This window comes from Magnolia sinica, chromosome 9, assembly GCF_029962835.1.
Source record: "Magnolia sinica isolate HGM2019 chromosome 9, MsV1, whole genome shotgun sequence".
Taxonomy (NCBI): domain Eukaryota; kingdom Viridiplantae; phylum Streptophyta; class Magnoliopsida; order Magnoliales; family Magnoliaceae; genus Magnolia; species Magnolia sinica.
The window spans coordinates 21,467,122-21,487,671 of NC_080581.1; the positions used below are offsets into that span (position 1 = coordinate 21,467,122).

Sequence of the window (20,550 nt, forward strand, 5' to 3'; positions counted from 1 at the left end):
ATCTCCATAGAATATTACGACCAGCTATACATTTTTTTTCTTGAAAAGTAACTTGATATACATACTAATAACATCCACAACAAATGGCACATCTCTTACTGTCACACATGCATGGAGTAGGTTAGTATAGACTAACAGTGAACCCCACATAGTTCATCATCATCATTGAAGCCGTATCCCAACTACCAGGGTCAGGTACGTGGTTAGTATAGACTAAGGTGAGCTCCACATAGTTCATCATCATCATCTAAGCCTTCTCCCACTAATTGGGGTCAGCTACCTGTTCCACCATTCCAGTCTATCAAGGGCCGTAACTGTAGAGCCCACATGGTTAAGATCATCTAACAATGGGCTCCACATGGAAATGCACATAATTGGGATCAACTAACGATGGGCCTAGCATAGTTAAGATCATCTAATGTTGGGCACAACATGGAAATACACGGTGATGATCAATTAATGATGGGGGGCCCACAAGGTTGAGATCATCTAACAATGGGCCAACATGGAAATTCACATGGGTATGATCGACTAAAAATAGGCACCGCATAATTATGATCATCTAATGAGGGCCCAATGTGGAAATAAACATGTTTATGATTGATCAACTAATGATGGGCCACATATGGTTAGGATCACCAACGAGCTCCATGCAGATATACAAGTGCTTAAGATTGACTAATGATAAGCCCTACTTGATTAAGATCATCTCACGTGTTGAGTGTCAAATATTGCATATTTTTCCCTGTTTATATCTTAGTTTTATGAACATGATAATGTTTAATGTTATATTTTATATATGTTTGTGTTGCAAGGTGAATCTGAGAGCTTGGATTGAAAAGAATGCTAAAAGCATGGATTTAGTGCTCAAGAATCACCAAGGCAAAGGATGAATCTTAGGAGACCAAGAATAAAGAATTCACTTGCCAAAGATCCAAAGAAACCAAGTACCAAAGATGAAGAAAGCACTCAAAAGATTTCAAGAACCGCAGCAAAAAACAGACAGGTTCGGTCCAACCGAACCCAAGTTCGATCCGATGGAAGTCGCACAAAACAGTCCAGCAGCCAATGATGAAATTTAGAGCTAATTCGGTCCAACCGTCAAGTAATTCAGTCCGACCAAGACCCAATTCGGTGCGACCGAAGTTGCACAAAAAGCTCCAACGAGGAACGATGAATTTTGGAGATAATTCGGTAGGACCGACAACATAAGTTCAGTTCGACCGAAATCGAGCAATTGCTGAAACAGAATCCTGTCTCGACTCGACTTCGACTTCGACTTCGATCCGATGCGTAACACGGAGTCAACACGAAGTGTGTAACTTGAAGCAGTTTGCGGAAATTCTAAGGCAATGCGCAAGATGGAGGATTCACAACTATAAATAGGAGTCTCTAAGACGTTTCTAGGTATCTTCTAGGGTTTAAGGAGTAGAGCAAAAGGGTGGAGAGCCGCCGCCAAGAGTTTTTCTTCTACTTTCTTAGTTATTTTTATGCTTTCTTTAAGAGATTTTGGTTCAATCATGTCTATGATTAACTATACCTCTTAACTAGGGCTAAGAGGTGAAGCTTGTAGCGTGATCAGGATGTTTACTTTGCCTTGATTCATGTTTATATTGAACTTCATTGATTTCTAGTTTGATTTTAAGGAATATTTTCAGTTTATAATGGTTTATTATGACTGAAATTACAGTAGAGCCTGCGATAGCTTTGAATATCTTCTTTTCCATTTGAGATTGTGGGATTGGTAGATCCTGTTGTTCACCATCGTCCCATGGGCATGGTAGGGTGATGGAATCTCTTCCAATCGTCATAATTCTCCTCCATTGAGGCTGGATCAATGAGAAGTTCAGAGAATTGATCATCTCTTCTTCCAACTAAATAAGATAGGGCTCTGATTCCAATTGTACTTCTTGAATAAAGTAAGGTAGCATCTTAATAGCTACAAGTGGATCCTTAGCACCCTAGTTCTCACCTTTCAATTAATAAGTTTCAATTACCTCATTCAAAATTACTCTCTATTATTTCAGATTTAGATTTAGATCTTCTTCTAGTTCTGATTCTAGTCAAATTCAAAAACATACAAGATTAGTCCCTGTGGATTCGACCTCGGTCTCATCGAGATTATTGCTACATTGCGACCCTACACTTGGGGTTGTGAACAAGTTTTTGGCGCCATTGCCGGAGACTACGGCTACGCTTTTCTTAAATTAATTGGTTTTAGAATTAGGTTAAGATTAGGATTAACTTTTTGTTTTTAGGTTAAAAATTTTCTGAATTATTTCTAGAAACTAACATCGTTTTCTATTTTATAGTATCCTAACCTAAACTCTTATCTGGTAACTTCGTTCCAAATCTTTCTCTTTCCTTTTCTAGATTTCTTATTAGCTTTAGTTTTCTCTCTCTTAGGTTTAGTTTTTAGTTGCTTGTGGGCTGAGAGTGTTTCATGCCCAGGTGGGTCCGTGATAATACTCTACGTCTTTCGAGTAAAGGAGGATTAGTCGAAAGGTTGCTTATCCATCACAGGATTAGACACCATTTGGGGTCCTCATAGTCAATAGAAGTGATGGCAGCAAATCAACCTCAACCTTTGGTTGAGGAAGCCCAGGATGAGAATGAGGTGCATCAGGCACCCCCGCCTCGTACTCTACAAGATTATTTACAACCGGTGGGGGTGAGCGCACCTTCCTGCATGATTTTTTCCAGAGAATGCAGGACATATGATATCAAGCCAGGAGTGATCCAACTCCTTCCAAAGTTCCATGGACTTGAATCTAAAAGTCCATATCTACACTTGAAAGAGTTTGACGAGATAATAGCCACTTTATATTTTCCTACTGTGTCCGAGGACACAATCAAGCTGAAACTCTTTCCTTTCTCCTTAAAAGAAAAGGCTAAGACGTGGTTGCACTCACTACATCCACGATCCATTGGCAAATGAAATGACATGACAAGGGAGTTCATAACGAAATTCTTCTCATACCATAAGACGAACACCACAAGGAAGTCGATCATGCACTTCACCCAAAAGGAAGATGAGACATTCTTCCAATGTTGGGAGCGGTTCAAGGATCTTGTCAGTTCATGCCCACAACACGATTTTGAAACGTGGCGCATAACAAATTTATTTTATGATGGACTGACAACTTCCATGCGCTAACTGATCGAGATGATGTGTAATGGCGAATTCATGAACAAAGATGTCAATGACGTGCGGAATTATTTTGACAAACTCGTAGAAAATGCACAATGGGACATCTCCCCAAAACTTCACACCACTCCTAAGCCTACTCAATCAAAGGAGGGGTGGAATGTATGTTTTGAAAGAGGAAGACGATATAAATGCTAAAGTGGCCAATATCACAAGGAAACTCGAGGCCATGGAACTTAAGAAGGATGTCCAAGGAAGTTGTCTGCAGTATTTGTGCTTGCAACGCTCACACAACTGAAAATTGTCCAACAATACCTGCTTTTCAAGAAGTATTGAATGAGCAGTCAAATGCCTTGAACAACTACCAAAGGCCTTTCAAAGGAACCACATCAAATACATACAACTCCGGCTGGAGAAACCATCCCAATTTCAGTTGGAGGAATGGACAAACTGTTACTCCTCAAGGAATCCTTAACCAATTTTTGGATCAAAGGAAACCTCAAGAGGATCCGGTCCTAAAACATATTCAAGACCAAGAGCTACTCAACCAGAATACGGCACAATCATTCCAGGATATTAAATCAGCAATAGGAATGCTTCCATCGTCCGTTCAAAGAATAGAGTCACACTTAGCAATTGGGAAGAAAGGGATGCTTCCAGCTCAAGCTCTCCCCAATCCAAAACCGTAATATAAAATTAGTGACCGAAGCTCTTCAAATCAGATGGAGCGAGCTAAGTCTATCAACACTCTTAGAAGTGGAAAGACAATTGACAAGACTATTCCGGTAATGGCTAAAAAGCCTAAGGACTCGGAAGTAGATGAGAATGATAGACCTAGCACTGCGCCACATGGGTTAGAACCGGAACCTCAGAGAAAGCCGATTGCGTCATTTCCTCAACGGTTGATTGCACCAAAACCTCTATCTAATTCACAGGATATTCTAGAGGCGTTAAAACAAGTGAAGGTAAACATTCCTCTACTGGATGTTGTTAAACAAATTCTTTCATATGCCAAATTTCTGAAAGATTTATGCACGACCAAAAGACGACAAAACATTTAAAAGAAAATCTTTTTAACAGAAAAAGTGAGTGTCATCCACAAGCAAGATGTGCCACAAAAACACAAAGATCCCAGTAGCCCAACCATCACTTGTGTAATTGGGAACTGCCAGATTGAGCACGCATTTCTTGACTTAGGGGCGAGTGTTAATCTGATTCCTTACTCGGTTTACAAACAACGGGGTCTAGGTGAATTAAAAACCACCAGGACCACATTACAACTTGCTAATCGATCAGTTTGTGTACCGAGAGGGATAATTGAGGATGTGTTGGTCCAGATTGACAAATTCTACTATCAAATGGATTTTATCGTCTTGGATACTCAACCCATCATGGACATGAGCACTCAAATTCTCATCATTCTTGGTCACTTATTCCTTGCTACATCAAATGCAATCATTAACTGTAGAAATAGATTTATGAATTTGTCTTTCGAAAATATAACATTGAATCTCAATATCTTTTTCAATATGAGCAAACAGGCAGAGGATGAGGACGATAACCACGACATTAATCTGATCAATTCTTTCGTAAAAGATAAAGCACTCTTAACTCTATACTCTGACCCTCTAGAGACGTGCTTGGCCCACTCTCCTGATTTGGATGATGACACGATTAGGGAAATGGATGTCATGCTTGATGCTACGCCGGTACTTGAAGTAAACCAGTGGAGGCCACAATTTGAAAAATTGCCCCAAACCGATGTAGTGCCTGCACCGTCTAACCTCAAAGCACCAAAGCTTGACCTAAAACCCTTGCCCGCTGATCTCAAATATGTATACTTAGGTCAAGATGAGACATACCCGGTGGTGATTTCTTCCCACCTTGAGAAAGAACATGAGAGTATGCTTATCTTTACTCTCATTGAGCAAAAGGAGCCCTTGGATGGTCGATCGCGGATCTCAAAGGAATTGATTCTGTGATTTATACTCACCACATTCATCTTGAGGATAATGCGAAGACCTCTTAACAACCACAATGTCGATTAAATCCAAATATGAAGGAAGTGGTTAAAGGAGAGGTTCTTAAATTATTGGATGCGGGTATCATCTACCCCATATCCGACAGTCAATGGGTGAGTCCAACTCAGGTGGTTCCTAATAAGTCCGGAATCACCATCGTAGCCAATGCCGAAAATGAACTCGTGCCAACTAGAGTCACTACTGGTCGGAGAATGTGCATTGACTACAGGAAATTGAACACCATCACGAGGAAGGACCACTTCCCTTTGCACTTCATTGATCAAACCTTGAAAAGGCTATCTAGTCACTCTTATTATTACTTCCTTGATGGGTATTTGGGCTACAATCAGATAGAGATAGCCCTTGAAGATCAGGAAGAGACAACGTTCACATGTCCCTATGGTACCTTTGCTTACCGAAGGACGTCATTCGGACTATGTGTGTAATGCCCCAGCCACTTTTTAGCGATGCATGTTAAGTATTTTCTCTGACATGGTGGGGCAATATTTAGAGATCTTCATGGACGACTTCTCTGTCTTTAGTCCATCCTTCAGGGAGTGTTTGGAAAATCTGAAAAATGTGTTAAAGCGATGTGAGGAAAAGAATTTGATACTAAATTGAGAGAAGTGTCATTTCATGGTTCCTAAGGGAATAGTTCTTGGACATAATCTCGTCCAAGAGAATTGAGGTAGACAAGGCTAAAATTGACCTTATCTCCAACCTACATCCTCCCAAGAGCATACGAGATGTGCGATCCTTCTTAGGACACGCCGGATTTTACGGACGATTCATAAAGGACTTTAGTCACCTCTCTCATCCTTTATGCAATCTACTTCAAAAGGATACACCATTCGAGTGGAGTGAAGAATGTCAGAGAGCTTTTTCCAAGCTCAAGGGCATGTTGACTACCGCTCCTCTCATGCAGCCACCCGAGTGGAGCATTCCTTTTGAGATCATGTTCGACGCATCTGACTATACTATTGGGGCGGCGTTAGGTCAGAGAAAAGAGAAAAAGCCCTATGTTATTCACTATGCAAGTAGAACTCTAAATCCTGCCCAAGTGAATTACTTTACTACGGAGAAGAAACTCTTGGTCGTAGTATTCGCCTTGGACAAATTTAAGTCCTATTTGATTGGATCCAAGATCATCATCTACACTGATCATGCGACACTAATGTACCTTCTTTCTAAGAATAATGTTAAGCCCCGCTTGATAAGATGGATCCTCCTACACCAGGAATTTGATTTGAAAATACGAGACAAAAAGGGAGTAGAGAACGTAGTGGTTGATCATTTTTCAAGACTTGATCTCCCTGTTTCCCTTGAGACGACACCTATAAACGACATGTTTCATGACAAACAATTGTTTAAACTCTCCCAACTACCTTAGTATGCTGACATTGCAAATTATCTTGCTACAGGTTTCACACTGACACATTGGACTGCGCAAGATAAGAAAAAGTTCTTCGCCAAGGTACGTAAGTTCTTCTAAGACGATACATACTTGTTTAAGTATTGCCCAAACCTAATTCTAAGGAGATGTGTGCCAAACAATGAACACCAAAGTGTCATCTCCTTTTATCACTCTCGGGCCTGTGGCGGTTACTTTTCTGCTAAAAAGACCACAGCCAAAATTTTGTAGTGGTTTTTACTGGCCCACTATGTTCAGCGATACTCATAAGGTTTGCAATGCTTGTGAGCGTTGTCAGAAATTGGGAGCATCGTCCTGTCGAAATATGATGCCTCTAAACCCCATTCTGACCATTGAAGCATTTGATTGTTGAGGCATTGATTTCATGGGGCCATTCCCCCAATCCTTTGGGAAATTATACATTCTGCTAGCAGTTGACTATATCACTAAATGGGTCAAAGCGATCCCGTGCCGAAACAATGAACATCATACGGTCATTCGATTATTAAAAGAAAACATCATTTCCCGGTTCGGAACGCCTCGGGCCACCATTAGTGATGGAAGTTCACACTTCTGTAATAGGCCATTTGAGAACTTAATGAAGAAATATGGCATCTCTCATAAGGTAAGCACTACATACCACCCGCAGACAAGTGGGCAAGTTGAGATTTCCAACAGGGAAATTAAACACGTTCTGAAGAAAACGGTTAACCCTGACCGTAATGATTGGTCAAATCCGCTTGACCGACGATTTATAGGCTTACCGTACGGCCTTTAAGACCCTCATTAGAATGTCTCCCTTTAGACTCGTCTATAGGAAAGCTTGCCACTTACCTGTGGAATTGGAACATAGAGCCTAATGGGTTATCAAAAATATGAACTTTGACCTGGGCAACGTTGGCTTGCTACACAAACTTCAGTTGAATGAACTTAAAGAAATCCGGAATGACGCATACGAGAATTCAAGAATTTACAAGGATAAGATGATGGTGTTCCATGACCGGAACATCCTTCAGAAATCATTCATAACTAGTCAAAAGTTCCTTTTGTACAATTATCGATTACATCTATTTCCGGGTAAGCTTCGATCTCGTTGGACCGGCCCTTTCACTGTCACTAATGTATATCCTCTTAGGGCTGTCGAGATTCAGAATCCAATGAATGGCAATGTTTTCAAAGTGAATGGACATCGTTTGAAGCCATTTGTTGAGAAGTTTAATTCGGAGGATATGTCCATGCCTCTGATTGACCCTGTGTACCAGGATTGACCTCCTAGTCCGATGAAGGTGCAGTTAGATTTACTGCTTTCATAGGACTAGGATAGTTTGCTTTCAATTGTTTAGTCTTTGTGTTAACCCATCTTCACATTGAAATCCTTGGCAAAGCCTCAAAATTCCTTCTTCATGTACTACATTTCCATCACTTCTCCTTTATTGTTGTTACCTCATTTGCATAGCATGCTTATATCTTTTACATTGAGGACAATATAGATTTTAGGTTGGGGGTGTGGATTAGGTAAACTAATCAGTATTTGCTTAGTTTTGAAAAAAAAAAATTTGTGGAAATTTTGAAGTTTTCGAGTTAAAACCTGTTCGGAAAATGATAATTTGCGTATTTAAGAATGCTTTGAGTATGATGATAAGATGGAAATTAAATTTTGAATTGTTGGAATTTTGATCAACTAAGTAATATATCACTTAAAGTTCTTACACTCAATTGATTAAGAGGAAGTTTGAATATTATGTTAATCTAAATCACAAGACACGTTCAATTTGCTTTCTTGGGATATGCCAAAATTTCTGATTGATAGCATATGAATCATTGATAGATGTTGAGAATTGAGTCTGGAGAATTCTATCCACCTTAAAAAAAAATGAAAAATGAAAAATCTGAAAATGAATGAAAATGAAAATACTGAATGAAAAATCTGAAAAAGAATGAAAATGAAAATACTGGATGAATACAAGTGACCGTCGATATAATATCAAAAACTGGAAAAAGAAGGAAAAAGGGATAAGTTCGGAATCAGTACTTGAGTTTTGAATTAATCTGGATATAGTAAACATGGCTAACACGATGAAATAATAGTATTCTTATGGGAAGTAAATTGATTTGCATTGAGCACATTGAAAGACTTGATATATGAACTTATGCTCTGATGTAATTGATAAAGAACCTATTTGATTGATTGCTTAAGTGATTCAGCTCTAGTAGGTTTTCAAGATCACACTTTCTCGTCGTAAATATACTCATTCATACTTGATTGTACAAAAGATTGTTTTCTGAAAAATGCTTGAACATTGAAAATTGAATATTATTTCACGGATGTTTTGCTCGAGACTAGCAAAATGTTGTTTGGGGAGTGTGTTGAGTGTCAAATATTGAATACTTTCCCCTGTTTATATCTTGGTTTTATGAACATGATAATGTTTAATGTCATATTTTATACATGTTTGTGCTGCAAGGTGAATATGAGAACTTGGATTGAAAAGAATGCTAAAAGCATGGATTTAGTGCTCAAGAATCACCAAGGCGAGGGATGGATTTTAGGAGACCAAGAATAAAGAATTCACTTGCCAAAGATCCAAAGAAACAAAGTACCAAAGATGAAGAAATGACTCGAAAGATTTCAAGAAAAGCGGCAGAAAACAGACAGGTTTGGTCCGACCGAACCCAAGTTCGGTCCGACCGAAATAGCACAAAACAATCCAGCAGCCAACGATGAAATTCAGAGCTAATTCGGTCCGACCGATAGGTAATTTGGTCCGACCGAAGGGAGGATTCAGTGCGACTGAAAGTGCACAAAAAGCTCCATCGAGAAACGATGAATTTTAGAGATAATTCAGTCCGACTGATAAACAATTCGGTCAGACCGACAACTTAAGTTCGGTCCAACCGAACCCAGCTCAGTCCAACCGAAATCGGGCAACTGCTGAAACAGAATCCTATCTCGACTCGACTTCGACTTTGGTCCGACCAAAGGTGACTTTGGTCTGACCGATTCGTAACGCGGAGTGCGTAACTTGAGGCGGTTTGCAGAAATTCCAAGGCAGTGCGCAAGATGGGGGGTTTACAACTATAAATAGGAGTGCATAGGACGTTTCTAAATATCTTCTAGGGTTTAAGGAGTGGAGCAAAAGGGTAAAGAGTTGCCGCCAAGAGTTTTTTCTTCTTCTTCCTTAGTTGTTTTTATGCTTTCTTTAAGAGATTTTGGTTCAATCATGCTTATGATTAACTAAACCTCTTAGCTAGGGCTAAGAGGTGAAGCTTGTAGCGTGATCAGGATGTTTACTTTGCTTTGATTCATGTTTATATTGAACTTCATTGATTTCTAGTTTGATTTTAAGGAATATTTTCAGTTTTCCATGGTTTATTGTTACTGAAATTACAGTAAAGCCTAACTTCATTGATTTCTAGTTTGATTTTAAGGAATATTTTCAGTTTTCCATGGTTTATTATGACTGAAATTACAGTAAAGCCTGCGATAGCTTTGAATATCTTCTTTTCCGTTTGAGATTATAGGATTGGTAGATCCTGTTGTTCATCATCGTCCCCTGAGCATGGTAGGGTGATGGAATCCATTCCAATATTCATAATTCTCTCCATTGAGGCTGGATCAATGAGAAGTTCAGAGAATTGATCATCTCTTCTTCCAACTAGATAAGATAGGACTATGATTCCAATTTTACTTCTTGAATCAAGTAAGGTAGCATCTTGATAGCTACAAGTGGATCCTTGGCACCCTAGTTCCTACCTTTCAATTGATAAGTTTCAATTACCTCATTCAAAATTACTCTATTATTTCAGATTTAGATTTAGATCTTCTTCTAATTTTGATTCTAGTTAAATTCAAAAACGTACAAGATTAGTCCCTGTGGATTCGACCTCAGTCTCACCGAGATTATCACTACATCACGACCCTAAACTTGGGGTTGTGAACATCATAGTAGGCTCCATGTAGAAATATTGGTGGTTAGGATTGACTAACGATGGGCCCACATGGTTAAAATCATCTAAATGGGAAATGAGACAAAGTAGGGTGGAGACAGGGAAGGAGAAGAAGGCTCAAGTTAGGTTTTAAAATGGAAATTGAAATGGACCATTTTCCTGAAAATTCGAAGGGGGGGGAGGGGGGGATGGGAATTGAATTTCCATGAAAATTTTGAAACCAGAAAAACAAACATTTGAAATTTTATTTCCACAGAAAATCAACTTCCACTTTTCAATTTCAACAAATCCAAACAGACCATAAACAAACAGCAACAGAAACCATTTCAGATATGCAACGAATTCAGTCAACAGCAGTGAGAAAACTATACATACATGCTGAACAGCAGGTTGGGATTATCCTTGCTGTAAACAGAAACAAAGCTGTTTTCCCACTCTAATGTCGTGATACTTCGAGGAAGTCGGTTCTTCATATCCCAGAAAACACTTCTCCCAAGGTTGACTGCAAAGCAATAGAAACATATATTAAGCTGATGAAAAACAATGAACTTGTAAATTTTTTGAAGAGAGAGTGAAGACTACCATCATGTTTCATGAGCCTCATTCTCGCATCTCTCGGCCAACACTTCTTATTATTATAGCCCACCATATTTTCATTGTTCGGGTCAGGATGTTCTGTAAGATAGCGCTGAATAAGGTCGCGTGCCTCTTCATGAGTGAACCGGAACAATATGTGTACCCTGTCAATGTAACGAGAGTATAATCGTATAGGATGCCGTGTTTCTACTTTAGTGTCCCAATATGTAATAAATTCATTAGGCATCTGAGGTGGACCAGCAATTTCACTGGCTCGAGTCAACCCAAGCAGCAAGAGATCCAGCACTAGGCCATAATATTGTACAACAAATGATGCAAACTGAAGCCCACGAATTAGACCATATGAGTTTGTGTGACTCATGTCCTTGTATGACAGAACGACATTGTTTTTAGCAGTGACATAATCAGCAATGTTGTGGTCAAGAACCAGACGCAGAAGCCTGCAGAAGCATAAAATATAAGACTCAAGTTCTGCAATAATTGAAAGCTTGTCATGGACTATTTCAAAACTGAAACCTGAAGCTAAATTTGCTTTTTATTTTTCTAGGGAAAGATAAGCCAAATTGCATTTACCTATTAAGCATTGTCAAGTCAATCTTTTCAAAGAATTTCTCAAACTTTGTCTGGAGCATAACAACACATTGCCCATCACTAGTATCCCAGATGCCCTGTAAATTGTTTATACCTTGACACCATTTATAGACCAAAAGTGGAGGTGGCTCCGAATCTGCAGGCTTAATCCAATTGGGGAAGAGATGGCGTTTGTCACCTTCATACCATAGATACTGATCCAAGTACGCATCCGTGATCTTCTCCAGAGGTTCAATTTCGTATACAGGAATCAGATAGCTATACAAATCCATGAACTCAATACCCACCTGCCACAGAATAACTTATCAGTTCATATTAGTCAGCCTAACAAGAAAAAGTGTTCAAAGCTCTCATGTTATTCTTACTGACAAGTTTAACTTACTTCTTTGAATGCACGCTGTGTAAGCAAGTGACGCTTTATTCGTGATAAAGCCTCATGGGGATTGTCATATGCTTGTTCAATGAGACCTAATTCTTCCCTCTGGAGCTGGTTTAATCTCACTGCCACACTGTAAGACTCCTTCAGCCTCTCAAGTGCAAGGATGAGAAGTTTAGTATCATGTTTGTAGGACAAGGGTGGAAACGGAATAGGGGAAAACTTCCTGGACTCCAGCCAGTGCACAGTAGTTGTGTAGATAGCCACAGCCTCCTCAGGAGTGACATATGGACCATCTTTCAAATAATTGTGTTGTCGCTCCTACAAGAAATAGATGAGGTATATAAGGACTGACGGGCAATGGATAGGCAGTGTAAAAATAAGATATCTTTAAAAGAAATGGCTTGCTTGGGTTGGCACCAACGGGCAATATTTTGAACAAAATGCAGAGCAAAACTGATCACAGAACAAATAGACAATTGTTACCTGCTCCGCTTTCAACCACAAACGTGTCAATCTTCCAAGATTCTTTCGACAAACTGTCTTGTCAACTGTTGCACCTCTCCTTATACGTTCACGATTATAATGAGCAACATTTGTCCACCAATCTGCCTTCGACTTAACATAACGAAGAATCATGTTCTCAATCGGGACTGGCAGGCCAGGCACCTGTAAATTCCTAAATGTGAGATGACTGAGGAAAATAAAATTTAGCAGGTATAGGTGAATTACAGCAGATTAAAGCTACATATCTCAAAGCTGTACCTTCCAAGGAATGTTTGCTTTCCAACAACGCCATGCTTCACTAAGATGCTGCAAAATAGTCCTAGCTTTGTTCTGCTTAATGCCCTCTGCAATTCAACGATAAACACTTAGCATGCCATGTCTTCTTTTCAGTTGAAGGTTCAGAGTCATGCACAAGTCAAGAGTTCAAGGTGAAATTATTTATCCAGAAACCTTTAATGGCAGAATGAGCATGCGCAAGTGGAGAATAAATAGAGAAACAAGGAACTCATGTAACACAACATTTGCTAAGTAGCCTAGAAGCAGAAATCATATGATTATTTGGCATGCGTAAGCAGTTAAAGGGATGTTAGCTTATGAAGTAACCTGGCATTGCATCAAGAACATCATGCATGACGGCAGCTCTAAGTTCCAAGTCAAAATGGCTTTCAACACGTTGCTTGGTAACAGTCTTGGCAACTCCTTTTGAATGGCGCCCTTCAAATTGCCGGGCAAGTAAATTCCCCAACCACCTTTCCAGCAAAGGCACAATGCCCCTAAGGAAAAATAGCCAAACCCTCCACATTGGTGCCCAGAAACCACATCCAGGTCCCTTTCCAACAGGACCCGTATTGAAGCGGTAATAAATCAAGTGCTTCAAGTCTTTACACATCCTGATCTGCCGCATAAGTCGGTATTTGTAACGATACATACCAGTCAACTGGCCAACATGCGAAAATGTATACTGTAAACCATCTGCCAATTGAAATGCATCTACATTTCCCAAACGGAACTGAATGTTGGCATCAACAACAAGTTTTGTCAGTCGCAGAATTTCACGGCACAGATGGAAGGCATTTCCAAACCGTGACTTTTTCCTCTCCTTTGTTGTCAGAGTCTTTACAGGCTTCAAATTAAAATTGTAGTCCAGGTGAAGATAGTTCAAATTCTTTCTGTGTATAAGTAGATTCAGCATGTTGTAGCCTTGCTTACAGACTTGAAGTCCTGCTTCAGCCCAATCTAGTTCTGTAGTCTGAAAAAACTTCGTTGCTTGGAGAGAACGGAACAAGTGCTTCTTTTTTTGTGCCTTGGGAGGTCTATGATGCAGCTCATTCAGTACAAAACACTTCAATAATTTCTGGTAGCTGACACGTACTTTAACGGGGTATGAGGGAGGGCTGCAAGTGTAATGTAAAGTGTTAGAGAAAAAATCAAAGCATGATTTGAGGCAGTACACCTAGCAGCAGAAAGATAGCAACAAATGAAGCTTACCAGTGCTCCTTATACCATTCTGATACAAGCGGTATATCTTCAGCCCGTCGCATCCGACCAGATCTCATGTTGAATGGCCGTGGCGCAAACAATAGTGAAATACCTGCAGCTGTAGTATCGGTATAAAGTTGAGTGCTGTGCAGTAACGGATCCACCCCAACTGGGAGTTCAAAATCATCATCATCTTCCTCTTCATAAAGTTTCTTCTCCCGGCGGTCAACCTTGTTAATGGAGGTTATGGGGTGTATCAAAGGATCGTAATAAAATGCAGGTAAATCAGGATCCTCGGTTTTTATGTACATTATCATGGGAGTGTGGTATACACAAAGCTTAACTTTCCTCGGCCTATTGTTATAAAGATGAGGAAATGCAATCCGATACTCCGTCCTGAGTGGAGAACGTATGATGAGTTTATTGATGTCGTTGAACTCATTCCAGTCCTCATCTCCTTTCTCCATATCACGATATAAAGGCTCAAACTTGGGACCACCTGCAACAAGAAAACATGATGAAGTAAAGAAATGACTCATTTTCCAACAAGCTACTTAAGTGCGTAACAGTTCACAATCAGAACCAATTGTTGGCTATCCTTCTTCCACCTGACGACAACAATTATGGTACTGCCTGCTAGAATTTTATTTTTATTTTATTTTATTTTATTTATTTATTTTGAATGGTGCTACTCCCTGCTAGAGTTATTCATGCCTAAATAAGTGATATGGATATCTAAAACGCATTGCATCCAAATATAATCAATCAACCTAGATGGTCCAAAGCCTGATTCCCTGTTGATGGCTCAACTCAAAGGGAGGATTTGTTAGGTGCCTACTTTGTCAACATGAAGCATAGCCTTCAAAACCTACAATGTGCTATATCCAGAATTATCTGAACCGATAATGTCCTTAAAGAAGCCAAGTGATGGTTTACCATAATACAAACAAATAAAGGGCAAGAATTACCTGGTATGCACATGTTCAATGCCTTGGCGGTGAAGAATGATTCCATATCAAACAAATAGAAATAGTTACGGTCAATCAAATCAGAAAGTAGCTGCCCTGCAAGCCGATGAAGTGTTGCCATAATTGGAAGCGACAAATGCCATCTCCTATAACTAGGACCATTGATGAGCTTTGTTTTTACCAAAGGTTTATGATCGTAGAACCAAGTATATACAGCAGAGTCTTCTTCTTCATCCAATTCTAGTTGTATTGGCTCCAAAGGATCCACATCTAATAAGTTGTCTGCATAATCCAAGGGAGGCTCCTCATCATCAAAAGGTGGGAAACGCATTCTTTTAAAGTGCCTCCGATCCCTTTTCTCCCTTCGCATCATAATCCACATCGTACCCCACTGTAAATATTCATTTACCAACAAACAAAAGAATTAGTAAGATTCAAAAATGACTGTTCTGATTATAGTTTATGTTTCTTTAGAAAAAAACTAAATTGGTTTGATTGAAAATTTTAACTGATTTAATGAAAAGTGGCATGCCTGTGCTAAATATATCGGCTCAACCACCCATGGAATTTCATTGACGAATGTGATTGCTCCAGTGATGTGATATAAAATCTTCACATCTCGGACCTGTAATCACAAGATTCTGTAAGCTAATTGAAGCAACAAAAAGCCAAGCAACCTTTAAAAACAAAAACCAACACAACCAGTTGCAGGTACAACAAATAAGCAAAACTGAGAAATAACAGCTAAGTTCTTCAGAGATGCGGTGAATATTCTTACCTGCTCCCAAGGCATTGGCATGTTCTCAAGAAGCTTGTAAACTGCATGTGGAATGAATTTGAGGGCTCCAAGATACACACGCTTGTCATGTCGGTATTTCTTTGATGACATGTCTCCATGGTCTCTGTCAAAAGAAAATGATCGAATCAGAACTAAGAAGCGACCACCTGTACTTTCAAGATTGCACCAAAATGAGGGAACATCCACCCAAAAAAAAAAAATCAGATCATCTGGTTTGCCAGGATACAATAACATGGCTGTCGAGAAGCATTGCAATAACTGAAACCAAACACAAGACATTCTAAAAGGTATCAAAGAATATAAATGACATCATCAGGATGCTAAGAAAGTTGAATGAAAATGCATACAAAATCCAAATTTTCATGTGAAATGTGTCAAACAACCATTTGCTCTAAAAGCTCGAGCCTTTAGAGGATGGTGTATCAATGTATATTGAGGGACTTTAACACTCCCCCACATGTGCCCCGCATGAGCAAGGTGTAAACTCCACATGGGAACATATTAGGCACACCATAAACGGCCCCCGTGGGAGAATATATTAGGGAGACATATTTGCTGCTCCCGGCATTCGACCACAAAACTTTCCGCTCTAATACCATGTTAAACGATCACTTGCTCTAAAAGCTCGAGCCTTTAGAGGACAGTGTATCAATGTATATTGAGGGACTTTAACAAAATGAACTTCTAACTTTAAAACAAAATGCAAGTGAAGTGATAATTGCTGAACCAAATTCCAATCTTCCATTCTTACTTTGGCGAGACCATTATAGCCATCGACTGGAAACGAAGCAAATCTAGGGGCAGGGTCATAAAGAATAAACAGTAGAGGACAACATTACACAGATGTATGAATGAGATGGCTTCTCATTTGAGACTCATGGAAAGGAAATAACTCTAGAGATCCAAAATTCCATAAGACATGCCTGATAAAATGGACCAGGTGGCCCTAGGCCCCTAAACATGGCCTGAGGACAATGCCCGGGCTTGAAATCCAAGCCTGGTACCTGACAGGGCTGGACCCAGCAAACAACAGAGTGTCAGGATTGTTGCCAATCATTTGCAAGAGTTATCCATTCATTGGGATTTATGGGATATACCATCTTTGGTAGCACCCAGCATGTGACTGGTCAGGTTTTGCTATATGTATTTTCTGAGAGATGATAAATAAGATATAAGCAACAACAATGTAGGTATTTTCAGAAAAAAAAGGTGATCTACTTGAATTTCAAGCAGAGAAAATTGACATGCTAAAATCTTGCACCTCTCCACACATGAGGTGCAAATGTATGAAATCTGGACTGTCCATCCATCAGACGTGATAAGTCCTACTGCATATCACAATTTTTGGATAATCTTTAACCACAGATTGGAAGATTTTCACCCATTGGCTGGACCATTTTTGATCATTCATCTCTAAACATCAAAACTCCAAATGGTAACCATTCATCTCTAACCTCTTTTTCAACAAGGCCAGACCAAGGAAACGCCCAAGGGAGCCTAACCCATCACCACCCCTAATGTCTAAAGAATTATCTATACATTTTGAGGAGCATTCAAATTCGGATATCCCAACAATAAATACAACTAACAATTCATATATACAAATGTGTCAAAAATAAAAGAATGGGAACGTTATCTTTTGGAGATATTGGGAGGAAGAGAGGAGATCTAAGAATTTTAATACTCAAAAATCAAAACAACAAAATCAAGATTCTTTTTCATGAGTCAAGGAAATTGATGCAGGACAATTAACCACTTGCTCTAAAAGCTCGAACTGATAGAGCATGGCGAATTAATCCCTTTATCTCATAGCCCAGGCCCCAAATCCATAGGTTAGATTCTCAGCTAAACCCTCCTCGTGGGCCCCAAATCCATGGGTTCCACCCCCTTATGGGCCCCAAGTCCATAGGTTCTGCCTCACACGGGCCCCAAAATCCATGGGTTCCGCAGGCCGCCCACACCGAGTGTGCCACCACATCCCACAAGCCAGCCCACTCGAGCCCAATGTGAAAATGCCCCCGCATTAAGAATTGAATGCTGCCTTTTTCCAACATGATTCTACACTCAAGAAAAGTACAAATGAACATAAATTATTAAAGAAATGTTGTATGTTTTAGAAGTTAATTTACTTGAAAGACAAAAAATAAAAGAATGGGACAAGAATCTTTTGATACTATCATGATAACTACACTGTATAAAGGTAGGTTCTCAACTAATATCATGATGTGTATTGCTTTTCTTGAAGCATGAAGATGGGAAATGGATCATCTATGAGTTCTTTATTTTTCTACCTTATACTTTTCAGATTCTTTTCCATTTTTTTACAATTTGACCCCTAGTATGATCTACAATAGGGTAATAAATTTGATTTCAATGTTTCTTTCAGACATCAAGCCGTAATAATGAACACAGAAGAACAAATCTTGAACCATACTACACTATGTAAAGGTCTTTGGAAAAAACAGCTAACCAAATTTAAAAGCAATCAGAATGATATAACCTAATGCAATTAAGATATTCATCTAAGTAAATCCAAAACCAAAAGGAGGAATACTAACATAATCCAAGATTTTATGCAATTGGATTATATGGGTTTTTCTTCTTTTTTTTCTTTTTTTCTTCTTTTTTTTCTTTTTGAAAGGCACGGAGATGGATTGTCAAGCAGCAATTGAGCGGAAAAATGAGCAACAACCCAAGATACAACTGGAAAGACATGCAGTGGTTCCAATCGACACAATTTGCGTGCTGAAGCCGACCAACAAGGTGGGCCACTGAACGAGTTTGCCAAAACTCCATAGAACTTCCGCATGGAAAAGCACATTATAATAGAATTTCTCAAGCAAAAAATAAATAAATAGAGATATGAAAGAGATCGAAGTCCAAAAGGCACTAAACCAACAGACAATCACTAAACGAGTTTGCCAAGACTCCACAGAACTTACGCATTGAAAAGCACATCATAATAGAATTTCTCAAGCAAAAAATAAATAAATAGATAGATATGAAAGAGATCGAAGTCCAAAATGCACTATCTCACCTGATGATCTTCCTGACGTGTTCGGGCGGCATGTCCTCCTTCTGAGTCTCAACAAACCCAAACTTCCTCTTGTCGCCATACCGCTTGGAATTGAGTTGCATCCACTTGCGGGCCTTCTCTTCGAGTTGTGCTTCCGCCTCCGCTGCAGAAAGCGGGATGCTGTAAGACGGCTGCATCGCAGGGGGAGGAGGAACCGAAGATCCTCCAGTGCCGGGAGGCACCATGCCGCCGCTGCCACTGTTGTTCCACATCTCCTATTTCTGCAATTGGAACAGAATATGAAGAGCTAGAAAACCCTAGAATCCTTTCGAAGAGTCCTATGGAGGTTGGAGTCTAGGGTTTTGGAGAGACTAGATTAGGGTTTTGAGAGAAGAAGAGAGGGAGAATGAAATGGTTTACTCTTAGGGTTTTGAGAGAAGAAGAGAGGGAGAAGGAGATGGTAAGAAGGGTTTCTATAGCTGGCCTGTTACTCTCATTGTCGGGACACTCTCGGAGCCGAGAGAGACTGGAAGAGTCGCAAAGAAAGGGTTTTTTTTCACTTATATCGCTCTACTAGAGAAAGGCGGCAACGGTCCTAGCGGCGGTCACATCTGCGATTTGTGCCAATGAGCTCTCCCGAAGCGACGGTCGTAATAAAAGGAATTTGATCGTCTGGCTACAGATTGAGCAATGGGGCGGACCCTGGCTTGAAATCAAGTCATGCGTCATATCGCTCAGCTCGACCCGTTAGGTTGGGGCTTGTTTGGCAATTTCTGCACCTACATCTGAAATGGGCAATTTTAAGTGATTTTGCCTGATTCAAATTGTTTTGCATATCCAAAACATTAGAAAGTATTTAGACCATAAGTTACTTAAAAAGATAAGATAGGGTTCATTTGGATGCCTGTAATTTTTTTAGTTGTAAACACATTACACCTGAAAAGAATTTTAAGTGTTATCAGTTTACATGCAACTTCATTTGGCTTTCAAGTAGTAATTTGTTTACATCTAAATAGATCGTGTGTTTAGTTAACTTGTAGAGTGTTTACAATAAATAAAGAATGTATTCATACTATAGAGCTTGGGTGGCAAATCTTTCAAAATCTACAAATCACGTAAGAATTATTTGATTTTTTTTTTAAGACTCTAAGATAGCATTAAAGCATACACATACTAAATGGATTAGATGTCTTCCACATCATTGTGGGCCCCAAATGCAATTTATAAGTTTTTAATGGTGGACGTCCCATCTTTCCCTTGTGTGGTCCATTTAATAATGGACTAACTATTTTTTTAAGCCATATGAGAGCATTGAGGGAAGTACATGATGAATATATTAGATGTATCATGCTCATTATGTGTAATGACCTTGATAAATTTTAACCAGTTCATCCATGCATGCACGTATCAAACCAAACCACACACACCATACACCATTCACATGATGCACACATGTGACACGCATACAAAAAAATAAGAAATAAATGAATATATATACCAATAAATAAATAAAAATGTGGGAAGTCCAACAACCCACGTTGTTTTAATTATTTTATTTATTTATTGAGATTATGTTGGAGAAATATAGATAATGTTAGAATTCCACACACTCCACTCATCTGAACCATTCAAATCTCATTGTACTCACCTTCATCAACTAGCCAATGTATCCCATATCAATCAAGACCG

The 20,550-nt window shown here is 39.4% G+C and overlaps 1 protein-coding gene across 1 annotated transcript in view; it reads right to left on the reverse strand.

Moving 5' to 3' along the window:
* Positions 1–19,525, reverse strand: part of LOC131254718 (pre-mRNA-processing-splicing factor 8A) — a 34,615-nt gene extending 15,090 nt beyond the window's left edge. Inside the window, exons 1-12 of the mRNA XM_058255429.1 lie at positions 18,883–19,525; positions 15,825–15,948; positions 15,579–15,671; positions 15,047–15,437; positions 14,088–14,577; positions 13,203–13,993; positions 12,858–12,943; positions 12,579–12,761; positions 12,099–12,413; positions 11,699–12,003; positions 11,111–11,565; positions 10,904–11,030 (exon numbers count right to left, since the gene is read on the reverse strand). Coding sequence (XP_058111412.1) covers positions 10,904–11,030; positions 11,111–11,565; positions 11,699–12,003; positions 12,099–12,413; positions 12,579–12,761; positions 12,858–12,943; positions 13,203–13,993; positions 14,088–14,577; positions 15,047–15,437; positions 15,579–15,671; positions 15,825–15,948; positions 18,883–19,133 — 3,611 coding nt within the window. The 5' untranslated portion in view covers positions 19,134–19,525. The remainder of the gene's footprint in view (positions 1–10,903; positions 11,031–11,110; positions 11,566–11,698; positions 12,004–12,098; positions 12,414–12,578; positions 12,762–12,857; positions 12,944–13,202; positions 13,994–14,087; positions 14,578–15,046; positions 15,438–15,578; positions 15,672–15,824; positions 15,949–18,882) is intronic.
* Between the last annotated feature and the right edge of the window lie 1,025 nt (positions 19,526–20,550).